At 46.7% G+C, this 21,391-nt stretch overlaps 3 protein-coding genes across 5 annotated transcripts; 1 reads left to right on the top strand and 2 right to left on the bottom strand.

Annotated features, from left to right (window-relative positions):
- Positions 1 to 84: 84 nt before the first annotated feature.
- LOC127306638 (uncharacterized) lies at positions 85 to 2,923 on the top strand. Its single transcript, XM_051337300.2, has 4 exons — positions 85 to 269; positions 419 to 614; positions 722 to 1,200; positions 1,730 to 2,923. The coding sequence occupies exons 1-4, from the start codon at positions 255 to 257 to the stop codon at positions 2,426 to 2,428; spliced, it is 1,389 nt and encodes a 462-aa protein (XP_051193260.1). The 5' UTR covers positions 85 to 254; the 3' UTR covers positions 2,429 to 2,923.
- Positions 2,924 to 3,023: 100 nt separating this feature from the next.
- LOC127306637 (PH, RCC1 and FYVE domains-containing protein 1) lies at positions 3,024 to 9,641 on the bottom strand. 3 transcript variants are annotated; one of them, XR_007854760.2, is made up of 10 exons: positions 9,281 to 9,641; positions 8,766 to 8,852; positions 7,606 to 7,695; positions 7,417 to 7,503; positions 7,117 to 7,311; positions 4,652 to 6,697; positions 4,373 to 4,519; positions 3,883 to 4,280; positions 3,441 to 3,789; positions 3,024 to 3,338 (listed from the first exon to the last, which is right to left on the bottom strand). XR_007854760.2 is itself a non-coding variant. In XM_051337298.2 (9 exons), exons 1-9 carry the CDS (start codon positions 9,329 to 9,331, stop codon positions 3,690 to 3,692), a joined length of 3,201 nt encoding a protein of 1,066 aa, XP_051193258.1. In that variant the 5' UTR covers positions 9,332 to 9,641; the 3' UTR covers positions 3,362 to 3,689. The 3 variants fall into 3 exon arrangements, 2 of the variants coding, with proteins under 2 accessions (XP_051193258.1, XP_051193259.1); XM_051337298.2 differs by lacking the exon at positions 3,024 to 3,338 and having other exon boundaries at positions 3,362 to 3,789; XM_051337299.2 differs by lacking the exons at positions 3,024 to 3,338; positions 8,766 to 8,852 and having other exon boundaries at positions 3,362 to 3,789.
- Positions 9,642 to 14,009: 4,368 nt separating this feature from the next.
- On the bottom strand, positions 14,010 to 15,579 carry LOC127306640 (hydroxycinnamoyltransferase 4). The gene has a single exon (XM_051337301.2). It carries the CDS (start codon positions 15,568 to 15,570, stop codon positions 14,257 to 14,259), a length of 1,314 nt encoding a protein of 437 aa, XP_051193261.1. The 5' UTR covers positions 15,571 to 15,579; the 3' UTR covers positions 14,010 to 14,256.
- Between the last annotated feature and the right edge of the window lie 5,812 nt (positions 15,580 to 21,391).

Below are 21,391 nucleotides of genomic sequence, written 5' to 3'. Positions count from 1 at the left end.
GACGTGGCGCGCCCCACCATGCTCTTTTTCTCTCGTCCCCTCACTCGCCGGCCCCACGCCCAGCCTTCTCTTTTATTCCACTCTCCTCTTCTCCCCCCGTCCCGTCCTGACCTCTCGTCTCGTCTCCTTCCTTGGCCTCCCTCTCTCAACGACGAGCTCTAGGAAGAGAGCTTGGGCTCTGGTGGCTCCCGTACAGCTGCTGCTGTAGCGGCCTTCTCCTTCTCTGGGGAGTCAGATTTCGAAGCTGCCTGGAGATGGCCTCTTTGCAGGTAATTCATCCATCTTTGCTCCGTATTCCTTCTTTCTTCTTTTCACGGTCAGATCCTTCTGGGAAACCATCTATCTTGAGGTTCCCCCTCGGAAACTGATTATGGCATGCTTATTCTTCTTCTTCCCCGCGGTCCACCAATCCTTGCAGGAGAACGCGATGGCAACCGACGAGGATCATCATCGCAACAACCATCTCAGCTCCCACGGCACAGGCCAAGACCACGTGCCAAAGGCGCGCAAGCCCTACACCATCACCAAGCAGCGGGAGAAGTGGACCGAGGAGGAGCACAAAAGGTTCCTCGAAGCCCTGCAGCTGCACGGCCGCGCATGGCGCCGGATACAAGGTACGCCAACGCGCGCGCGCGTCCACTAAAAGCTACCACACACTGTCTGGATTCACCTCAAGTACTCAACTGAACAGAACAATCTCCTCTCTTCTCCGCGACCGCAGAGCACATCGGCACCAAGACGGCCGTGCAAATCCGGAGCCACGCGCAGAAGTTCTTCACCAAGGTCACCCGAGAGTCGTCCGGCAACAGCACCGGCTCGGGCGCGGCGGCGCCGACGGCGGCGATCCAGATCCCGCCGCCGCGGCCCAAGAGGAAGCCGGCGCACCCGTACCCGCGAAAGGCGGACGACGGCACGGCGGCCGGTGGCGGTACTAAGCACGTGCCGGGGCTCACGCGGCTGGAGAGGCCTCCCGTGCGGACCCAGTCGCTGTGCGAGTCTCAGGAGGAGGAGGGATCGCCGACGTCGGTGCTGGCCGCTCCCCGGGCTGGAGCGGGGGGCTCGGGTGGCCGGTTCTCCAAGAATAATTCAGGCGGCGGCAGCAGCTCGCTGGTTCCGTCGGCCGCCGCTTCCGGCTCCGGCTACGGCTCGCTGGCCTCGTCGGCGGACAGAGGGGACGGGTCCCTCTCGCCAAATACCAAGGTACCTATTCCTTACCTAAGGCATATTTTCTCTTGATATGATAAGAACATCAATAAAAATAATAATTACTCACTCGCCTGAAAGTTCCTTAAGATTCAGTCAAACATCAGACTTCAGTTCGCCTTGAAATTACTCAGTTGGGAGATGCACCATGCATGTGGATCAGAGGGTGGTTGAAATTGACCAGTGTGTAAGAAATTTGACTAGACTATCTATGATGTAGTATCAGTTTAATTAGGATGAACGGAACCAAAATTCGAGCTGAGTTGGGTTCAGCTCCTCATATATTGCAATACAAGAACCAATCATTTCAGCAAGCCAAGACAAGTCTACACCGCTTGAGACATAAACAATACTGAGTTGCTGACATCACTTTCATGAAACAAAAACATATTAGAAGAAGATTTTTATTTTAGATACCCGATTGTGAATATGATATTCTCATCTGCTGTTCTTGGTAGCAATTACGTTATCTGGTGTAACCCGACTGGTACCTTTAAATTCTAATAATCTGAAATGCCAATTTCAGGCGTCAGAGTACACTGGAAACAGTGATGTCAAAGGAGTACCATGTCCAGCAGGATCAGAGACATCAGTCCTTAAGCTATTTGGTAAGAGTGTCACGGTGAAGGATTCGTATCAGAAGCCGAAAGCTAGCACGGGTAACCCGCAGAACGGCGGGGACCTCGAAACTGAAGCTGCAGCAGATGATACAACTACGCAAGGAAGCAGAAACCTACCTTCTGGTGGGGCTGCAGGAGGAAGCTCATGGAATCCGTGGCCGAGTAACATGCAGCAGTTTGTGTATTTTGTTCCTCAATCGGACAGTTTCACCACGCAATCTGCCATGCCATGGTTCAGCTACAACGGGACCCTGCCTGGCGCGATGTTCTACCAGCAGGCCGTGGCTTCAAGTCAGCACCACAGCCATCGTTCCGAGGGTGCTGATCACAAAATCATGCAGAGGGAAGGATCCTGGACAGGCTCAAACACAGGCACTGGATCAGCAGCTCAGAATTCGGATGCTACCGACTCTCGAGGGCGAGGAAACAGCAGCGAGAGCGACACGACGCCTCTGCCACGGCTAACAAAGTGTGAGAGCTCGGTTTCTGTCAGCCTGCAGAGAGGTTTTGTGCCATACAAGAGATGCACGGTTGAGAGCGAGTCGCTGCGATCTGAGGCGCCCAGAGAGGAGGCCGACGGTGAGCTGACGAGGCTCTGCTTGTGACACCCGAAGCTTCAACGCGCTCTTCACATTTTAGATGTTTGCTAGTTTTGCTCTGGATTCTTGAGCTGGTGGTTCAGAGAGCTGATCTGCAGTGGGAAGAAGCGACTCCTCATCCTGCTGCTTTTACCTGTCGTCGGTATGTTGCACTTCTCTGAAGCAGCTCGAAGCCACACTAGATTGAGCAATTCTGGTTCTTGCTCGTGAATATTTATAGATGGAATCTGTAGCATCCATGATTTTCTTTTCTACAGTGTGTCTGCAATTTTCCCCCAAATCGGGAGGTTCGGAGTCCAGCGTTGTTGCCTGTAGCAGCCTGGACCCGAGAGAGGGTTGCCATAGTCTGACTGCATGTAAGCTAGGCTTGTATCATAACTCTCTAGTCTGCATTCTGTGAAACATACATATGACGAGCACAAGACGAACAAACGTCGAATGCTTTGTAAATTGGAGTATAACATTACTTGGAATCTGATATAAATTGCAGCTTCAGCCTTCCAGTTGTGTGAGCTATTCAGTTTGCCATAAGGAAGCCCGTTTTGTTACTTACTAGTACTCCACTTTCTTGGATGTCAAGATGATTTTCCGGTTCGAGAAAGACAAATGGAACTTTCGTCTTGTATAAGCAGGAACATACAATGAACTGAAAAAAAGAGAATTGAATCGGTTGCCCTTACCGCTCCTACATAGATGAAGGTAAGGCGTGGCGGACGAGTGGAGGCCCGCGTGGTAAGCATGGGCGAGGAGTACGATGTGGCCGAGGTGTCAAACTGCCACCGAAACACAAATTTTGTTGCGGCGGCCCAATGGGGGCTAGAGGAGCAGGAGCGGTGGCGGCTGGGATGCGGCGATCTACGGGGAGCGCAGAGGCAGCTTCAAAGAAAGCCCTCGGCACCCCGAGTCGCCATTGCTCCTGTCCAAACAAACACGCAGAGCTTCAAAACGAGCCATCCAGGTATGTATTTGCTCTTTGCACATTAGTACAAACTTGCATCAGAGTTCTGAATTATCATACCACTCGAGGGGAGATCTAACCCTAATCCAACTCAAACCAACCCTCTGCACAGCCATGTAGGGGCTAACCATGGGGACCTACTACCTTACTATTACTTCGGTTTCAAAATATAAGCCTTTTTAGAAAGCTAACTAACTTTCCAAAATGGCCTATATTTTGGAACGGAGGGAGTAGAACAGTAGCATCTTTCTGTGTGTAACCATCTGGAATCCCTTACTATTTACAATGTAAATCTGCTGTCGTAGCTGATTACTCTGTCAATTGTTCCATGCTGCTGTACTTTGCAAACAGTCTGCTCTTGTTCGCTTCCCACCATTTTTGTGCTTCCTTCTCGACAAAGTGTTTCCGGCTGCATTATTGATCAAAAAAGCAAGTTATTGAAAAAGTAAACTCTTTAGGTAATTCGTGTGTCGACTGACAAGTATCTTTTTCCGGAGTTCACCTGAACCGGATGCGTTTGAGGCCCTTGTTTCCACCGGGGGATGTGACAATTGTGACATACACCCCACGAGAGATTTGCTCGACTGTGCCATAGGAATCAATAGGATGAACAGTGGCAACTGTTTCGCTGGCATAAATATAGCTGTTATTGGGTTCCTTTCTGCCATTTCTACGCACGGTGGAGTCATTGACCGTAGCTGTGTTTTTAGAATGTATACATTCCCTGCCTAATTGCTCATGGTGATCTCTGATGCCGCTTGGCTTTGATTTGACTGTCACTGGGGTTTCGTCCGGTGGGTCTGGTAATTCTGCTTTTACTCCACTAGTGATGCGGCTAGGAATAGTCTCGGAGTTGTATGATTGCTGACCAGCTGAAATCTTCTTTGACAAAGCATTCCTCTGCACATTTTGCCCCAGACAACTGATTTTACATCAGTAGTCACACAGTATCTGAAAAGGATGGAAATTGACATAGGTTGTTAGACTTATACCTGATTGGTTAAAACCTTTATAATGTCTTTTGCAGTTTTACTCTTTGCTGCTTCATTCCTGACAGTTAGCCATGTTTCATCAACTTTTCGTTTGTACGACTGAACCTTCAGACTCCTATGCCGGCATTGTTCTGCAAGGGTGGTCACCTGCTTAGATAAGAACACAATAACTATGATCAATACTTCCATCCCAGTTTAAAAATAAGACAGTAGTTAGTAAAAATATATGATGTAAAAGGAGGCCAACAAAAGGCCAACATTACATACTATATGAATTACCTGTGCTTGAAGCTGTTTCACTTCTCTTAGTAATATCTTTTCCGCCGAATCTGACTCTGCTTTCAAATTACTAGCTGCTTGTGGAAAAGAGCTGGTATACTTTGATGGCACTGATTCAGGCATTCTCTGTGTAAGAGAAACATTGACTCTCTGTTTACTTGATGTGGAACAGCATGGAATGTTGTCTCGTGCACATCTGAATTGACTTGGGCACTCTACTTGCCCCCATCTCTGTGTTCTCACTTGATCCCGAGGAGCCATGTCTTGATTTCTCTGATTGGAACCCGGTGACATTGACATTTTTTCCATGATTGAATTTGCTTCCTTGATTATACGTGACAACTTTGGTGTATATGCTCTTATTTCTGTTGGAAATGGCTCCTCCTTTCGGGTCGTCAGTCGTGAACTTAGTGTGCCATTTTCTTCATTTATCTGCAGTTGAGTGAAACACACATCACAAACGCGGTACCTTTTGCTCCTATCTGGTACAAGAGCTGCCCTCGAAACCTTGTTGCTGCTGCAGGAATTGCAGAACATGGAACCACAGTTGTAGCAGTGGTGCTTCTTCCTTGTGAAGCTAAATGACAACCCGCAACTGCGGCATACAGATTGATCCTTGCCTGAGATTGACCTATGTAAACAAACCGCAACAGTGAAATTGGAACCACAAGCTATACTCTCCACTTGCTTTTCTTCCAATGACTCCACTAGAGTTGGGGAGCACCTGTCAGCATAGTCACCTAAACCAAGTTGACCTTCTGTGCCTTTGCCCCAAGTATATACCCTTCCATTCATTGTTAAAACTGCGACGTGGGAAGAGCCTGCTGATATCTCTCGGACAAACTCAGTCTTAAGAGGCCCTTCAACTGTACAAATAGACGCGTCATCGGTTTGGTGGTTAATCCCTAATTTTCCATGTTGCTTGCTTCCAATGGTGAAAACAACACCCGTTATTGTAAGTGCAACTGTTAGTGTCTTCGCACAGGATACCTGAGCAAAATCAACATCAGTGAGTGGCTTGACACATGTTGGTACAAGCTTCATTTTATCATCGGCATGGCCCAGCTTTCCTCTCTCTGCATCGCCCCAGGTGAACAGCTTCCCACTAGGAGCATTGCTCTTGACATTACCTAATATTTCCACAATGGCAGCTGTGTGCCATGGCCCACATGCAACAGCCTTGGCTCTTACCCCCTTCAGAGACTCAACTTCTTTGGGCCGGGCAACACTCTTGGTGTCACCATGTCCAAGAACACCAAATGTTCCATCGCCATATGTGAACAGTTGACCAGAGGAGGATATGATAGCTGTGTGCCATTGACCACATGAAATCTTCAGCACAGATATGCCATCCAAAGGATCATACAGTTTGTGTGGGAACCATTGGCTTCTGTGACACTGATCATCCCCTAAACACAAGCTGTGAGCCCCTTCACCCCACTCATAAAGTTCTCCTGAAACTGCAAGTGCACAGGTGTGCTTTGCCCCAAATGCAATAGTCTTCACAGGGGTAAAGGCAAGCGAGTCGATAATTTTGGGATGTGAGACACCGACACCTACTTTGTGTCCCAATCTATCACCACTCTCTTTATCCCAGGAAAAGACCTCCCCTTGCTTAGTAACTATTGCTGCATGTTCTTCTCCACAGGCGACATTCTGCACCTCAAGAATCTGGGTTGAGTTCAATAACCTTGGAAGTGAGACATTGGCTTTTGATGCATCTCCATGGTCTAACACACTGCCAAGAACGTCTCCCCAGAAAAAGATGTCCTTCCTAGAATCTGTTCCATATGCCACATGTGATCCTTCAGATGATTTTAGTTTAGGCATTTGGGTAATTCTTTGCTCCTTAATTTTATCGGCATCCCCTGTATCCCTCAAACTGTTTTTATCTTTGTTTGCCGTTTCAGGGGTAATCCTTTCCAAATAGAAATCTAGGTCTGACAATGTTCTCTGCCTTGGAGAGACGAATGATTCTGAGCAATCCAGACTGCTGTTCGATACTTTGTTCTGTACCAACCTAGGACTGCCATATAGTGAGTGTACCTTCACGAACAAGTTAAGTAGATAAGTTCATAAGTTATAATTGGAATCTAACAATTAAAAATACTACTCCCTCCGTTCCATAATTTTTGTCATGGTTACTTCAAGAACTAAAACCACGGGAAGGATTATGGAATGGAAGGAGTATGTGATAACCTTATTTAATGTGAATTGTGATTTTTTTGGCAACTACACAAAGTGCATTATCAAATTTCCTTACTATTATCTTTATGTATGGAAAGGATTAATTTCACAGCTTTAACCAGTTCTGAGCCTAGTAGCGGATGCCCACTGATTAGCAAATCACCAGAATATTTATTTCGTGTAATCCATGAAAAGCCACATGTCATGTAAACTCATACTTGAACAAGCTATCATGTTCTGATATAGAAACCACAGCATGCATGAGTTCAAAAACGAACCTGGGTGTAATTTCTTGTATCATGCAATGAAAATAGCCTAGTCCTTTGCTGAATATAGCTAGGAGGGCTATTTGTGCAACTGTGTATCTGGCGGCTGCTTGTTGAATCAACCAGAAGAAGAGGTCCGAATAGAGCAGATACTAGCCCTGATAGACCTAGACACCAACATTCAGCTTGATCCTTGTCTTTGCAGATCTGGGTACACATGATTGTAAATACTAAATAAATTTTAAAAAGGCAGTGATACGAGGAATTAAGAGAATTCTGAACTCAGCAATATGAGGCCTAGTAAGGAAATACCAAGTCCAGTGAGAATTCACCATTCTCATATAAGACTGACAAGGAGTGAGGTTCCTTTTCTGGCCAATGCAAACGCAATAGGTTTGTCTGTAAAATACAGACATATTCAGAATATGGGCGCCCTCATATATATTTTATGGGTAAATAATAATGATAGTAATATGTGTCCTGGAAAGGAAAACCTCATACCGTTTTCTGTCCTTGAACTACACTAGACACAGAATCCAAGCTCAAACGTTTTTCCCTCCCTTTGGAAAACCATGCCAGCATTTTTTCATCCTGCAGACATAGAAAGGTTATGTTGCAGAATTTTCGTTATCTAGAAGTTCAGAATACTAAACTTGGCCAAACTATATCAAGCGGATATTCCAAATTTGGAAATTTTTGACAGTACAATAGAACGGTTTTCTGAATATGAAAGGGGGTCAGAGGTGTTATGAGTTCAATTTTGGATGATTTCAACTAATGAAATTTAAGACACATGTGGATATGGCAGTACCATGTTACCTACAAATGATAATAATAACTAGATAGTAGGAATTGGGGAGAAGCAAAGAACATTAATACACTTGTAGAATGTGTAATGCTCGTACTTCAGGTGTTCTTGTGCTACTGTGAGATTACTTTGTTTATACCTGAATTGTATTAGAAGCTGCAGTACAATTTAAGAATGCATTTTTGGTACAAAAAGAAATGATGTAGGGGCAATCCTGAAAGTTAGACTTGGAGTTATCTGTCGACATAGCCGTATGATGACTACAAATATATTTTTATTCAGCAGTAACAGGGCATAAAGGAGCACGATGAGATGGGATCAGACGGACTGATGCCGGCCATGTGGATAGTTCAGCAGAATTCACTAAATGGTGCTGATCATTCCTGTGGTAGGAGTACATGACAAAAAATTGAGAAGTCTAAAGCAATATCTTGACTAACAGTGATGTACCTTGGTGAGTTTTAGCAGAATTATTTCTGTTTCTGTTTAACACATTAACTTCAGCGTCTGAAGTGAAACATTTCTTATCTATTGCGTGCAATATCTTGATAAAAGTAAATAAACCTGTACTTTAGTGCTTTGCCTTAAAACGCTTTGTACCATTGAGCTTAAAATCATTGACCAAATTCCCCTTACGACTAGCCATCAGGAATCTGGACTGAGCAGTACTGCACCGCATGGATACTACTCACTACAAGTCTAAAATTTTACTTGATTGAATTATACAGGTTTCTTGTTATCATGACTTTGCATGATCCACGCTATGATTCTTTGAAGGTAGTGAAAGAACATGTTTTTTTTTAATATCGTAGCGTTCTGTTAAGAGTAATTACAGTGCCAAAGAGCTACTCACATAAGATAGCCTGAAAAAGCAGAGCTTGGGCTTCCCTCTCTTCCCGCATTTCAGTAGGTGTGCGCCCTTCTTCAGAGCAACAATGGCCTGAAGAAAAGGGCAGAGCAATTAGACCACGTAATGGGGAACTCCTGAGATGTGCCTCTTTCCAGCATTACTGTTTCTCGTATAAGTAGACACAAAAGACTAGAAAATCTTGAGATGCCCAACCACGTAGAGTGATCAGAGTTCGGACAGGCACAAAAGCAAATGACGTGTGTTTCAAGCCTTAAAATATTATTATAAAACTGAAACATGGTGTCTAATGTAGTTTTCTTCTTCTCTTTCAGGAAAATGCAGAGTGTCTATTGGCTGGCCTAAAACAGAGAGGAAGAACAGATCCATCTACGTTAACAAGGACGCAGTGAAATCACAGGCGGCCAAAGAAGAACCATTCTTCACATAGATCTCAAGAAACCAGGTACCAGGATGGTTCAGAAGAGAATGCAAGGTAAAAACACCAGCTGCAAGCATACCTGCTCGACTCCTCTAGTTGCAGAGCTCCTCCCCTCGAGGCCTCCAGCCATTACCGGGAGAGAAGATCAAACAGAAGAAACTGAGGAGTGAGGACAACACCCTAGGGTCAAGTTCAAACCTCCTTTGATCAACAGTGGGAGAAAGGAAAAGATGGCCGTGGAGTGACAGAAAGCAAGCACGCGAGAAAGAAGAGAGAGCTTGAGGAGGGACTGAAGAATGAAGGCGAGCTGCGCAGGTCAGGGACCCGGAAAAAGAAAGCAGTGGCGATTGTAACCGAGCGTGGCTAAAAGATGATGTGGGAAGAGACCCAGCGGAAGCACCGGCCACCGAGCCTGGTGTGTGCTTTGTTCGACAAACGTAGACAGACACAGGCACTGGGGGAAAAGTAAAGGCTTCCTGGTACTCTCTTCTGCCGCGGCAGCAGCGCGGTTGCAGAGGTAAATCTTATTCATTTCTCCCTGTTGATTCCAGCACGCTCTGTTACCTAATTATTATGTGTCCTGTGTGTATAGTAATGTACTATGCTGGTATTGCAGAACCTGTTTGCATGTACTCCCTCTGATCCAATTTTAGACAAATCTAAGATAACTTTCATGAAAGGGAGGGAGTATAGTACATTTACCATGCCACCAATATGGGCCTTGAACTTTCTCTATTGGTCTGCTGGGGTGAGAGGAAGTGGTTGTATTTGTGTATGATTTGCGCAAGGCACACCCATTTTTGTAGCATGTAAGTGCTTCCGTGATCTTAAGGATTTCATCTCATGTCAAATCCCAGGATTTGCCACGATTTTGGATGCTACAAGGCGCCGTAAAGGCTAAAACCCTGGTCTCTGCCGTGTTTTCCCTACGGCATAGCACAAGATCTCACAGAATTTGATGATCTGATCTCGCAAGTGTGGTTGTATTTGTGTATCATTTGTGCAAGGCAGGCCCAGTTTTTGTACTCCCTCTGTCTAGAAATATAAGACGTTTTAGCTCTTCTATAGGTTCACTCACTTTTGTTTGTATCTACTTTACTTTTAGTGTGTAGATGCACTCCTTTTAGTATATGTCTAGTTTATTTTAAAAATATCTAAAACATCTTACATTAGTGCACATAGGGAGTACGGGAGTAGCATGTAAGTGCTTCGTGATCTTATGGATTTCACTCATGTCAAATCCCAGGATTTGCCACGATTTTGCATGCTACAAGGTGCCGAAAAGGCTAAAACCCCGTTCTCTGCCGTGCTTTCCCTACGGCAATTAATTAGCACAAGATCTCGCAGGATTTGATGATCTGATCTCTGATTATCCTCATCAACACTCTCGCAAAAGAGGAGTCATGACGATCTAGCACAAGAGGGAACGCAGCATGTTAGCTAGGCTTGGGACATGCGTAAACCAAGAGGATATGCAGAGATTAGCGGGACAGCAAATGATGGCCCGGCAGAAGGAGATGGAAGGAAGGCGTCGCCCCGGATGCTTTGCTCCAACGTGCGGAAAGCAGCAGCGAGTACTGCCTACGGTCCTGAACTGATCCATCCTACGGAGTATCTTGTACTCTACCTCTCTGATTGTGTGCGTGCTTGTGTCGTTCACTGCGTATGTTTGACAGCAGCCGGTACGTGGTGGAGTAGTGTAGTAGTGCTACACACACAAGAGTGGTAGTGCCTTTATGCACTGCACTAACCTTTGTCCAGGACATCCCTATTTACTGCCTATTTAGAGCATCTCCAGTCGCGTCCCCAAATGACGTTTGTAGAACGGCGGACAAGAAATGGAGAAAAACGCGTTTCAGTCGCGTCCTCCAAAGTTAAATAGCACCTCATTTTATGTCCGGCGTCCCCGGTAGAGACTCTATGTACAAAGTCTCTACCGGGGTCGTCGGACACAAAAATAGCGTCCGGACGCATGCATGCAGCCCCTATTCCCCACATGTCATTCTCTTTTCCCACACTTTCTCTCACCTACTTTTCCCACATAGGGTGGTCCCTTCTATTAAAATGCATGCATCCAGACGCTGTTTGAGGGACGCGGCTGGAAATGGTCTCTTTTTGTACAGATTTTTCGTCTCTTTTTGTCCGGCGCGGTCCTAAACGTGTCCCAAATCATTTGTGCCGGACGTTTTTTGAGGGACGTGTCTGAAGCTGCTTTCTGCCTGCCCGTGTGCGTCTCGGGATGTTCTTGTTGAAACTTACGGTGAAACAAATGAGAAAAGTAGACATAAAAATTAGCCATGAAGATGCAGGGGCCTTAGACCTTGGAGTCGTGAGGGGCCCACGGCCCCTCACTGGTGGCTGGTGGGAGAGTTTTCGTTCTTTGTTTAGGGTTTTTTTCTTCAGCGTCCTTTTTTGGGACGGTGAGACGACGGTGAAGTTAGAATAAGTAGACACAGAAACAGTCATTAAAATGTAGGGACATGCGGAATTTGAAGGTGCGGCAGACATGGAGGATTTTCGTTCTTTATCTAGGTTGTTTTCATCATCTTTTTTCAGAATGGAGAGGTGTGTCTATACTCCCAAGTCAGAATAACTTTCTCTCCACCCTATCCCCTCTTTGGTAGTGAGGTGCGTCTATATTATAAAGTTAGAATAAGGGTTTTTTCTCGCTCTATCCTCGTTCTTTGGTCGATTTTCGTGTTCGTTGATGTGGTTTCAGACCAGTATCTTCCAATCTATGATTGTCATCATTGGTGATAGTTGCTAGTCTAGTGTGTTAGTTCTTTGCGATCTTAGCACGGCAGCTTCCTGTCTATTTACTACAACAAGCTCTACTCGGCTTCGATGGTGAAAGAGTCTCTAAACTAGGCTCTAAACTAGGATAATGCTAGTGTCTATAGTCCAGCATGTATAGTAGACAAGCAAAGCCCATCATGACTCTATAGTCCAGCATGTAGGCTGTAAACTAGGCTCAGCCCATCCAGACTCCACTCAGAATGTATGCAAACTTCATACAAAGATGTTAAAAACACTACATGCAACCAAACAAAGTCTTGTGCTCACTTTTGGACCAAATTTTCTAGCCTCTTCCACTTGCAATTGGGTGCCGGCCATGTTGGGCCGTTGGATACACGAACAGTGGAGGGTTAGGAAACTTTCCATAAAAAACATGCGCATATCTTGCTGTGGTTCCACGAGAGCAGCAGTTCTGCCGTGCTCTCTCTTTTTCGATAAAGAGAATATATTAATATAACCAAATACATTTAGCACTGCAACAACGCAATATTCTTAATAATAGTATGGATGCACATAGACAAAAAAAAACTAAGAAAATAAAAGTCCCGCTACGGTATTTTAGCTCTAGCAGCAACAATACATCCACCACTAAGACAATACTTGAACTCTAGGATCTCAAAAAATGACGCATTGAAGAAGGAAACAGTGCACAAGCACCATTTGTCACCTGATCAAAGATTTTAGGTTTTCACCCCGAAGATAGTTTCCGCTCTCAAAACAATTACTTCAACAAGGCTATTGCCAGACACAACCAATTAAGGCCAGACCATCGTTTTTCGTCCTAAAAGGTAAGATTCTGAACTTCACGTGTGTTGTCGCCCCCACTTGCATACTGTTGTTGCCAAATCCAAAACACCAAGCAAGTCCCCCAACAATGCAGAGACTCGAACCTTTATTGCTAGACCTCCAATCCGGTATTCATGGTATTCTTGGCCTCTAACTTCACAATGGGGGAGCAAAATTTCTCTTGATGGCAAGAAAGCATGTGTGTGCACGACCGAATACCACCCGATCCAGCAAACTCTAGGCATAAGGTGCAGTATTACATTCACCGGCGGAGCCTTTCAAAACTCATCACTCCGGCCAAATCAAGGACCAGCCTCAGGAAGTTCCCCCTCTTCGCACAAGAGGGACCCTAGGACCACCACCTTTATTTTTCGATGCGGACGAGCAGGCCCCCACGCTGCCATCCGCTGCCCAACGACGACGAAAGAGGTACATAGGTCTGTGGACAAACATCAGCGGAGGCCCACCCAACCCAGATCAAACCCACGCGTCCCGGAAACGAGCCTCGCGTCTTAGATCGGGCCCGCCCGGCGAACGTTGGCGAAGGCGTGCCGCCACGCCACGCGGTCCTGGCCGCCGCCGCCACAGCTTCCATATGATGCGGGCGGAGCAGCCCTTCACGCGCAAGAGGGGCAACCGACGTTGTCTCCTCCAAGCCCCAAGGACCGAGACCGGGCCACACCGCCATTGCCCGCTGCCATGCTCCGGGCGCTGCGGCTGCGCATCACCACCATAATGTGGAGGTTGGGAGGCCGCCATCCCACCCCTACGCCGTGCGGAAGCCCCCCCCCCCCCCCCCCGCCACCATGCCACGCGGGCTTTGTCTAGCGACCTCCAGTGGCGGCGAGGGAGGGGAGGGCGGCTGGACTCCGCGAAGATAAATTGCATGAGTACTAGGTCTAGTCTAGGCCGAAAGTATAGTACCTCCAGGCTTTTTTGAAAAGTCAAACGAAGTAAAGTTTAACCAAACTTTTAGAAGAATCTATGAACAAATATGATATTTTGTAGATACCATATGAAGATATATTTCACTATCTATCTAATGATATTGATTTTGTACTTTTCATGTTAATATTTTTATGATAAAAATTTGGTCAAACTTGCCATAGTTTGACTTTTTCAAAAAAAATATAGCTTTGGGATGGAGTTAGTATATAGGAACCTAAATTCGCATCCGTGGAGATTTAAACTCAGGTGTTGGGTGGGTACATCCACTCCCTAACCAGTTAAGCTAGGCTCTCCGTTGACCTTTTTAGATTTGTGTCAGATTTTCTCTCTCCTTTACTCACTTTAGAGAATGTAGGTACAGTACTAAATTTGAACCTTTTGTATCCCTTGAACCATGAGTCCAATTTGAAAATTGTTTGAATATTTTCGGCACCTAGCGAAGAGTCAAAGCAAGAATTAAACTTAATAAAAATAGATGCTCCCTAAATTTAATCACGTGCAAGCTTATGGTCCTAGGGCCTAGGCTCATAGCCTTGCATGTGCGTTGGCTAGAGCTCCACATGTGGCGATCGCGCGCTGGAATTTCTCGAGAGTGGCCGCCTCCAAGGAGACGAGCAGGTGCGCGCTGCCGTCGCCGCAGCCCGCATCCAAGAGGTACACCCAGCCGCCGCGCACGGCCTCCGCCCGCGTCATCACGCGCGGCTTCCCCCACCCGAAGTCGGCCTCGTACGTGCGCAGGTGGTACCAGCTGTTCATCCGCAGCTCCGTCTCCGGCAGGTTCCCGCTGTGCTCCGGCCGCCCGCCCTTCTCCGCCTCCATCTCGAAGTAGTCCACCGCCGACCTCAGCAGCCCGTCGTCGAACCGCTCCGTCGTGCCTTTTATTCGGTTGGCAACGGAGGCCAGCGTCTCCGACACGACGTCCCTCACCGCGGCGGTGGCGAAGACGTTGACGACCCCGTTGCCGAAGTACCCGTCCGGGAGCGGCGGCTCAAGCCGGCGCCTGACGTCCACGGGAAAGTTCATGCGGGTGACGGTGTCCGGGTCCAGCCTGCGGGCGACGCAGACGCACCGCCACACGAGCGCGCTCACGGCGCAGAACGTGCTGGCGCCGCCGCAGTGACGCTTGAGGGCGCGAAGCTGGTCCTTGGAGAAGGCGAAGACCTCGGTCGCGACGGCGGACGTCGGCGACGGCTCGTGCATGGCTAGCCTGCTGCAGAACATGGGGACGGTTTCGGGGCGGACGATGGGCGGGGACCGCGCGCGGAGGAGGCGGCGGTCGTGGAACGGTGGCTCTATCGCGGCGCGCTCGCCGTCCCTGCAGTACCTCGCCCACGTCCGGATGAAATGGAACATGCTGGCGCCGTCCACCACGGCGTGGTGCCCCGCCGTACCTATGACTGCGCCGCCGCACCTCAAGAAGGTCACCTGTGCGGCCAGTATGACGGACGACTGCTGGACGCGAGGACAGAGCAGCTTCCTTAGCTCCGGCGAGTCCCTGAAGTCCTCGACGGTGTGATCGGAGTGGGCGACCACGAACAGCGCGCCCTCCGCGTTGCAGTTGACCTCTATACGGCCGTCAGAATCCGTGCTGAGGCGGCCGGCCAGAGGGTAGAACGGGACGAGCGCCTTCGCCATGGACTTCTTGAGCTTCGCCACGTTAAACCAGTCCGTGGCGGCGGCGGCGAGGTCACTGGCGCTGTAGAGATGGACGAGCGGGGTGTAGCCTCGGTTGGCCAGCACCAGGTCCAGCGCGGAAAGCCATAGCGCTTTACGCGGCGTCTCGGCGCTGGGCGGTACGAGGCAGGAGTCGACCACTCGTACTGATGATCTTGAACCCATGCCGTGTTCCTTTTCTGCTAAACAAGAAAGATTCAAATAAATAGAAGAAGAAGGTGCATGCACAGTTTGGATAGCACATGTCTTTGGAGGACCTCATCAATCAATGGAGAAGAGAACCTGTTCATTTCTTCCTACCGCCAAGCAAACATGACAGCGATTATATCTACTACTCCTATGGAATTTTCAGATAGCTTAATCCGTACGGAGTATAAGGGAACGTGAAAGCAAATCTCAAACAAGGGAAATTTGTCCAGTACGTGCCAAGTGCCAACTGGGACCATTACAATCGGGCGGCGCCTTGATTTGTCCTGAGGACATCGAAAAGGGATGTTGAAGACGTTGATGTGGATGCGCACGTAAATGCATGCAGCTACCAACCACACCAAATACGAAGTGTTTGTCTTTGAATTTGACACCGTTTTTGGACTTGGCGGGGATTTGTGTTGCATGGATTTGTTCGTTCCGTGTATGTGGACAGTAGTTCTTGAGGTAGCGAGCAGATGACATGGACTAGATCGAAGGCTTTCCACGGCGTCATTGATGACATGTACCAGAGGGCTTTTCACGACGTCACGCGTGACGTCGCGGACGAGCACGTTCTTCGGTCTTCGCATGTGACTTCGCAAGCGTTCTGTCTAACTATGGGCTGCCGTATTTTGGCACAAAACCTAAAAGAAAAAAGATCATATTTAGACGTTCGAGAGCTTGGAAATAATAACTTTTTTTTTTTTTTTTTTTGAGAAACACAGTACAAACGCAGACGCTCACATACACGCGCATACACTCACCCCTATGAACGCACACACGCACACCCTACCCCTATGAGCACCTTCGGAAGACTGAGCCCGTATTTTGGCACAAAACCTAAAAGAAAAAAGATCATATTTAGACGTTCGAGAGCTTGGAAATAATAACTCAAGCTCCTGCCCGTACAGATGCAGAAAAACTTTTTGAAACCGACTTAGGGCAGCCACAACTTGCAAATGACCAAATATGTCAGAACACTCGGGTTAGCATCGAGGTGAAATATGGCTATGACTCCGCAACATGGCCATTGCTAAATATGTTAATAACATAGTTGTTCATTTCCATAAGATAAACATATTCTCTCGTACGACTATTAAAAATTGGATCATGAATAGGTTGGCGGACTTCTCGTAAAACATAATTAATGGGGGCAAAATGCCACCAAAAGAAGAAATGAGCTTATTTACTTTGAGCGTGAACCACCATGTTAATTACACAATTGTCCATTTCCATAAGAACTTCATATTCTTATACAAAATATAATATGTATGTCACACAAATTAAACTATTGGAAACTTCTTTTGAATATGATTCCAATGGTATAATATTTGTGGCATATTTATAACATTTTGTTGACCAAATTTGTAGTCAAAGTTTGTTCTCGAATTGTGTAATACCCATGTAAACCCGTATAGACGTAGTAATTATTATGACTTTACTCCTTTCACTGAAATGTGTGCCTACTGCCTAGTACCTCCGACCCCATCTAGCTTCTTTTATAGTTTGCCACTTACCTCACGTGTCCGATCGTGTACGCAAGCCGGCTCAACATCACAGCACGGCGGCGTCTCTTTCCTCGCAGATACCGCGTGCGGCATTAGAGCATCTCCACTCGTCCCCCCGACGAGGTCCCCGAGCGACGTTTTTTCCATCCGGACGGCGAAATTCGGCTCAGTCGCGCCCCCGGTTCCTCGTTTTCGTCCGGATTTGACCCTTCATCCATCCGGCGAGCCCACGCCATCCCCGGCCCCCCGGGGCGCGCTCGGGGACTCCGGACGAAGCTAAACCAACCGCCCACGCCCACGTGTCTCCTCTTTCGTCCGGATTCCCCGAGCCATCCTCTTTTTCCCCGAGAAACGCCGCTTGGGGAGCACACGACTGGGAAACTACTCCTCCCCACGCCAAATCTTCCTCCAATCCGGACGAAAAATTCGCCGGATTTGGACGTGGGGAGCGCCAACGAGTGGGGATGCTCTTAGGCACAGCTACTTCCTAGACGATGGCGGCGCTCGACTTCGATCGAGGCGACCGGCATCAATTGATGTAAGTTCTCGGAAACCATAGTTTTGTGTAAACTATTTATGTATATTAAGGAGTACTCTATATCGACGTGAGGATTAACACGGTTGCTTAGAGTCGTATAGTATATATGTAAGCTAAGTACCATAGTTAAACCCGCCATATTTTTTGCCGATGTATATATGACATGCAGTTTGAATCGGTGCAAGATCTAGCCTATGAACTGTATTTAGTTTGATTTTGGAATATATATGTATATATATATATATATGTGTGTGTATATATATATTTATTTATTAGCTTAGCCCGATCTCTGATTCACTAATATAAGATGTTTTAGCTTTTAGTAGTATAGTAAATTCATCTATTTTGATATGTATCTAGTGTATTTTTAGTGTGTAGATTCACTCACTATATATAGTGTGTATCTACGGAGTAGTTCATTTTGAAATGTCTAAAACGTCTTATAGCCCCTCAGTCCACGAAAATTGTCTGAAATTTGTCAAGCTTCGGATGTACCTAGACACTAAATAACATCCATATATATATATACATCCAAATTTTCACAAACTTTAGACAAATTCCATGAGAGGGATGGAGTATCACTAGTAGAAAATGGAGCATCCATCTAAGCCTTTAGTACCGGTTCCCTTACGAACCGGTACTAAAGGCGGCATTAATACCGGTTCCGTGCGTGGGACATCAATACCGGTTCGTTAAGACCCTTTTATACCGGTTCGTGTTACGAACCGGTATGAAATGGTTTGAGCCCAGTTTCCAGGCAATGATGGGGCCAGGGTTGCACCTTTAGTACCGGTTCATGTAAGGAACCGGTACTAAAGGGTATGTGCCCTATATCAGCGCGCCGCCGCGCGCCCGACCCCCTGCATATCTCATTCTCCTTCTCCTCCTCTCACATTTCCAAATATTTTGCACCTCTCACACTCCAATTAGCTTCATTTTTCTCCACCATTTTAACAAGATTAACGGCATACATCTATCCAAGGGTTAGCAATATCATCCTTCCTTCCGGCGGTCCTAATTTAGCTCATTTCTTTGGTAGTTTTAACTCGTACTATTTTTCTAGTGCAAGCAAGGTGTTCGATGAAATGCCTAAGTTAGGGATTTTATTTTTTTATATGCAATTTGAGCTGAAATTATGGTATGTTTTGTAGATTTTAATTAGTATCATCCCCGTCCTTACCACCGTCGATCGCCAGCGTCGTCCCCTAGCCGGCACGGTACCACCTCGGTGAGCCCCTCTTCTTTTTTATAAAAACAATTAGTTTTATGTGATGAACTTGAATATTAATTAAGTTGGTCACTCATATATCCACGATGTTGTGTACTTAATGATTTTTTATATACATATAAAATGCAGATGAGTCGACAATGGATGTACGGTGACCGGTGCCATCCCGAGTTCATTAATGGCATGCATTATTTTCTCAACGTGGCTGAGGCAAACAGGCGGTCGAATGGTTTCATGTATTGTCCATGTAGTTCCTGTAAGAATATGAAGGATTACTCTACCTCGAAGACCCTTCACGTCCACCTGCTGGAGAACGGTTTCATGCCCAGCTATAATTGTTGGACCAAGCACGGAGAAAGAGGGGTTATATTGGAAGACAACGAAGAAGAAGAGGATAGTGACAACTATCCCTTATTCACTGAAGACGGTGATAGTAGAATGGGGGAAGACGAAGCTGAAGAAGAGCCCATTTTCGATGAGCCGATTTTTGATGACCCGGATGACGATTTGGGTCGGGCCATTCTTGATGCGAAGATGAACTGCGGAAATGAAAAGGAGAGGTTGAAGTTGGAGAAAATGTTAGAGGATCACAACAAACTGTTGTACCCAATTTGCGAAAATGGTCAGAAAAAGTTGGGTACCACGCTGGAATTGCTGCAGTGGAAGGCAGAGAATGGTACTTCTGACAAGGGATTTGAAAAGTTGCTGAAAATAATAAAGAAGATGCTTCCAGGGGAGAACGTATTGCCCTCTAGCACGTACGAAGCAAAGAAGATTGTCTGCCCTCTAGGATTAGAGGTGCAGAAGATACATGCATGCATCAATGACTGCATCCTCTACCGCGGGGAGTACGAGAATTTGAATGCATGCCCGGTATGTAGTGCATTGAGGTATAAGATCAGGGCGAGATGACCCTAGCGATGTTGAGGGCGAGTCCACCCCCAGGAAGAGGGTTCCTGCGAAGGTGATGTGGTATGCTCCTATAATACCACGGTTGAAACGTTTGTTCCAGAACAAAGAGCATGCCAAGTTGTTGCGATGGCACAAAGAGGACCGTAAGAAAGATGTGATGCTGAGACACCCCGCTGACGGGTCGCAGTGGAGAAAAATCGACAGAGAGTTCAAGTCATTTTCAGATGACGCAAGGAACTTAAGATTTGGTCTAAGTACAGATGGCTTTAATCCTTTCGGGGAGCAGAGCTCCAGTCATAGCACCTGGCCAGTGACTCTATGTATCTATAACCTTCCTCCTTGGTTGTGCATGAAGCGGAAGTTCATTATGATGCCAGTGCTCATCCAGGGCCCGAAGCAACCCGGCAACGACATTGATGTGTACCTGAGGCCATTGGTTGAAGAACTTTTAGAGTTCTGGCGTGACGAAGGTGTACCTGTGTGGGATGAGCACGAACAAAAGGAATTTAACCTACGAGCGTTGTTATTTGTAACCATCAATGATTGGCCTGCTCTTGGTAACATTTCAGTGCAGTCAAACAAGGGATACAATGCATGCACACACTGTTTAGGTGAGACTGACAGTAATTATTTGGGAAACAAGAATGTGTACCTGGGGCATCGTCGATTTCTTCCAAAACAACATCACGTAAGAAAGAGAGGAAAGCATTTCGGAGGTGAGGCAGATAACCGAACGAAGCCTACCCGTCCTACTGGGAAGTTATATATGATATGGTCAAAGATTTAAAAGTGATCTTTGGAAAGGGTCCCGGCGGACAATCTATTCCACATGATGTTGACGGACACGTACCCATATGGAAGAAGAAGTCGATATTTTGGGAGCTACCCTACTGGAAATTCTTAGAGGTTCACTCTGCAATCGACGTGATGCACGTGACGAAAAATCTTTGCGTGAACCTGCTAAACTTCTTGGGCGTGTATGGGAAGACAAAAGATACACCGGATGCACGACAGGACCAGCAAAGTATCCACGAAGGAAACAACCTGAATCCAGAGAAGTATCAAGGTCCTGCCAGCTACGCTCTTACCAAAGAGGAGAAGGAGATCTTTTTTGAAGTCCTGAGTAGCATCAAGGTCCCGTCTGGCTTCTCGTCGAATATAAAGGGAATAATAAACATGTCGGAGAAAAAGTTTCAAAACCTAAAGTCTCATGACTGCCACGTGATTATGACACAATTACTTTCGGTTGCATTGAGGGGGCTTCTGCCGGAAAATGTTCGAGTACCCATTGTGAAGCTATGTGCGTTCCTCAATGCAATTTCTCAGAAGGTGATCAATCCACTTACTCTACAAAATTTACAGAAGGATGTGGTCCAATGTCTAGTCAGCTTTGAGTTGGTGTTCCCACCATCCTTCTTCAATATTATGACACATCTCCTAGTTCACCTGGTCGAAGAGATTGGCGTTCTCGGTCCTGTATTTCTACACAACATGTTCCCCTTTGAGAGATCCATGGGAGTCTTAAAGAAGTACGTTCATAACCGTGCTAGGCCAGAAGGAAGCATCTCCAAGGGCTATGGAATATAGGAGGTCCTTGAGTTTTGTGTTGAC

The sequence above is a fragment of the Lolium perenne genome, chromosome 6, assembly GCF_019359855.2.
Source record: "Lolium perenne isolate Kyuss_39 chromosome 6, Kyuss_2.0, whole genome shotgun sequence".
Classification (NCBI taxonomy): Eukaryota; Viridiplantae; Streptophyta; class Magnoliopsida; order Poales; family Poaceae; genus Lolium; species Lolium perenne.
The sequence above is the reverse complement of the archived record's forward strand: the minus strand, read 5'-3'. Positions and strand labels throughout refer to the sequence as shown.

What these genes read in the sequence shown, in the direction of transcription:
- LOC127306638 (XM_051337300.2), top strand. An exon ending in CGCATGGCGCCGGATACAAG is followed by an intron (nt 615 to 721) that starts GTACGCCAACGC and finishes CCGCGACCGCAG; the next exon opens with AGCACATCGGCACCAAGACG. An exon ending in CCCTCTCGCCAAATACCAAG is followed by an intron (nt 1,201 to 1,729) that starts GTACCTATTCCT and finishes TGCCAATTTCAG; the next exon opens with GCGTCAGAGTACACTGGAAA.
- LOC127306640 (XM_051337301.2), bottom strand. Translation starts at nt 15,570, where the DNA reads ATGGGTTCAAGATCATCAGTACGAGTGGTCGACTCCTGCCTCGTACCG.
- LOC127306637 (XM_051337298.2), bottom strand. Translation starts at nt 9,331, where the DNA reads ATGGCTGGAGGCCTCGAGGGGAGGAGCTCTGCAACTAGAGGAGTCGAG. An exon ending in TGAAACAGCTTCAAGCACAG is followed by an intron (nt 4,520 to 4,651) that starts GTAATTCATATA and finishes TTATCTAAGCAG; the next exon opens with GTGACCACCCTTGCAGAACA. An exon ending in CTCAAACGCATCCGGTTCAG is followed by an intron (nt 3,790 to 3,882) that starts GTGAACTCCGGA and finishes TCAATAATGCAG; the next exon opens with CCGGAAACACTTTGTCGAGA.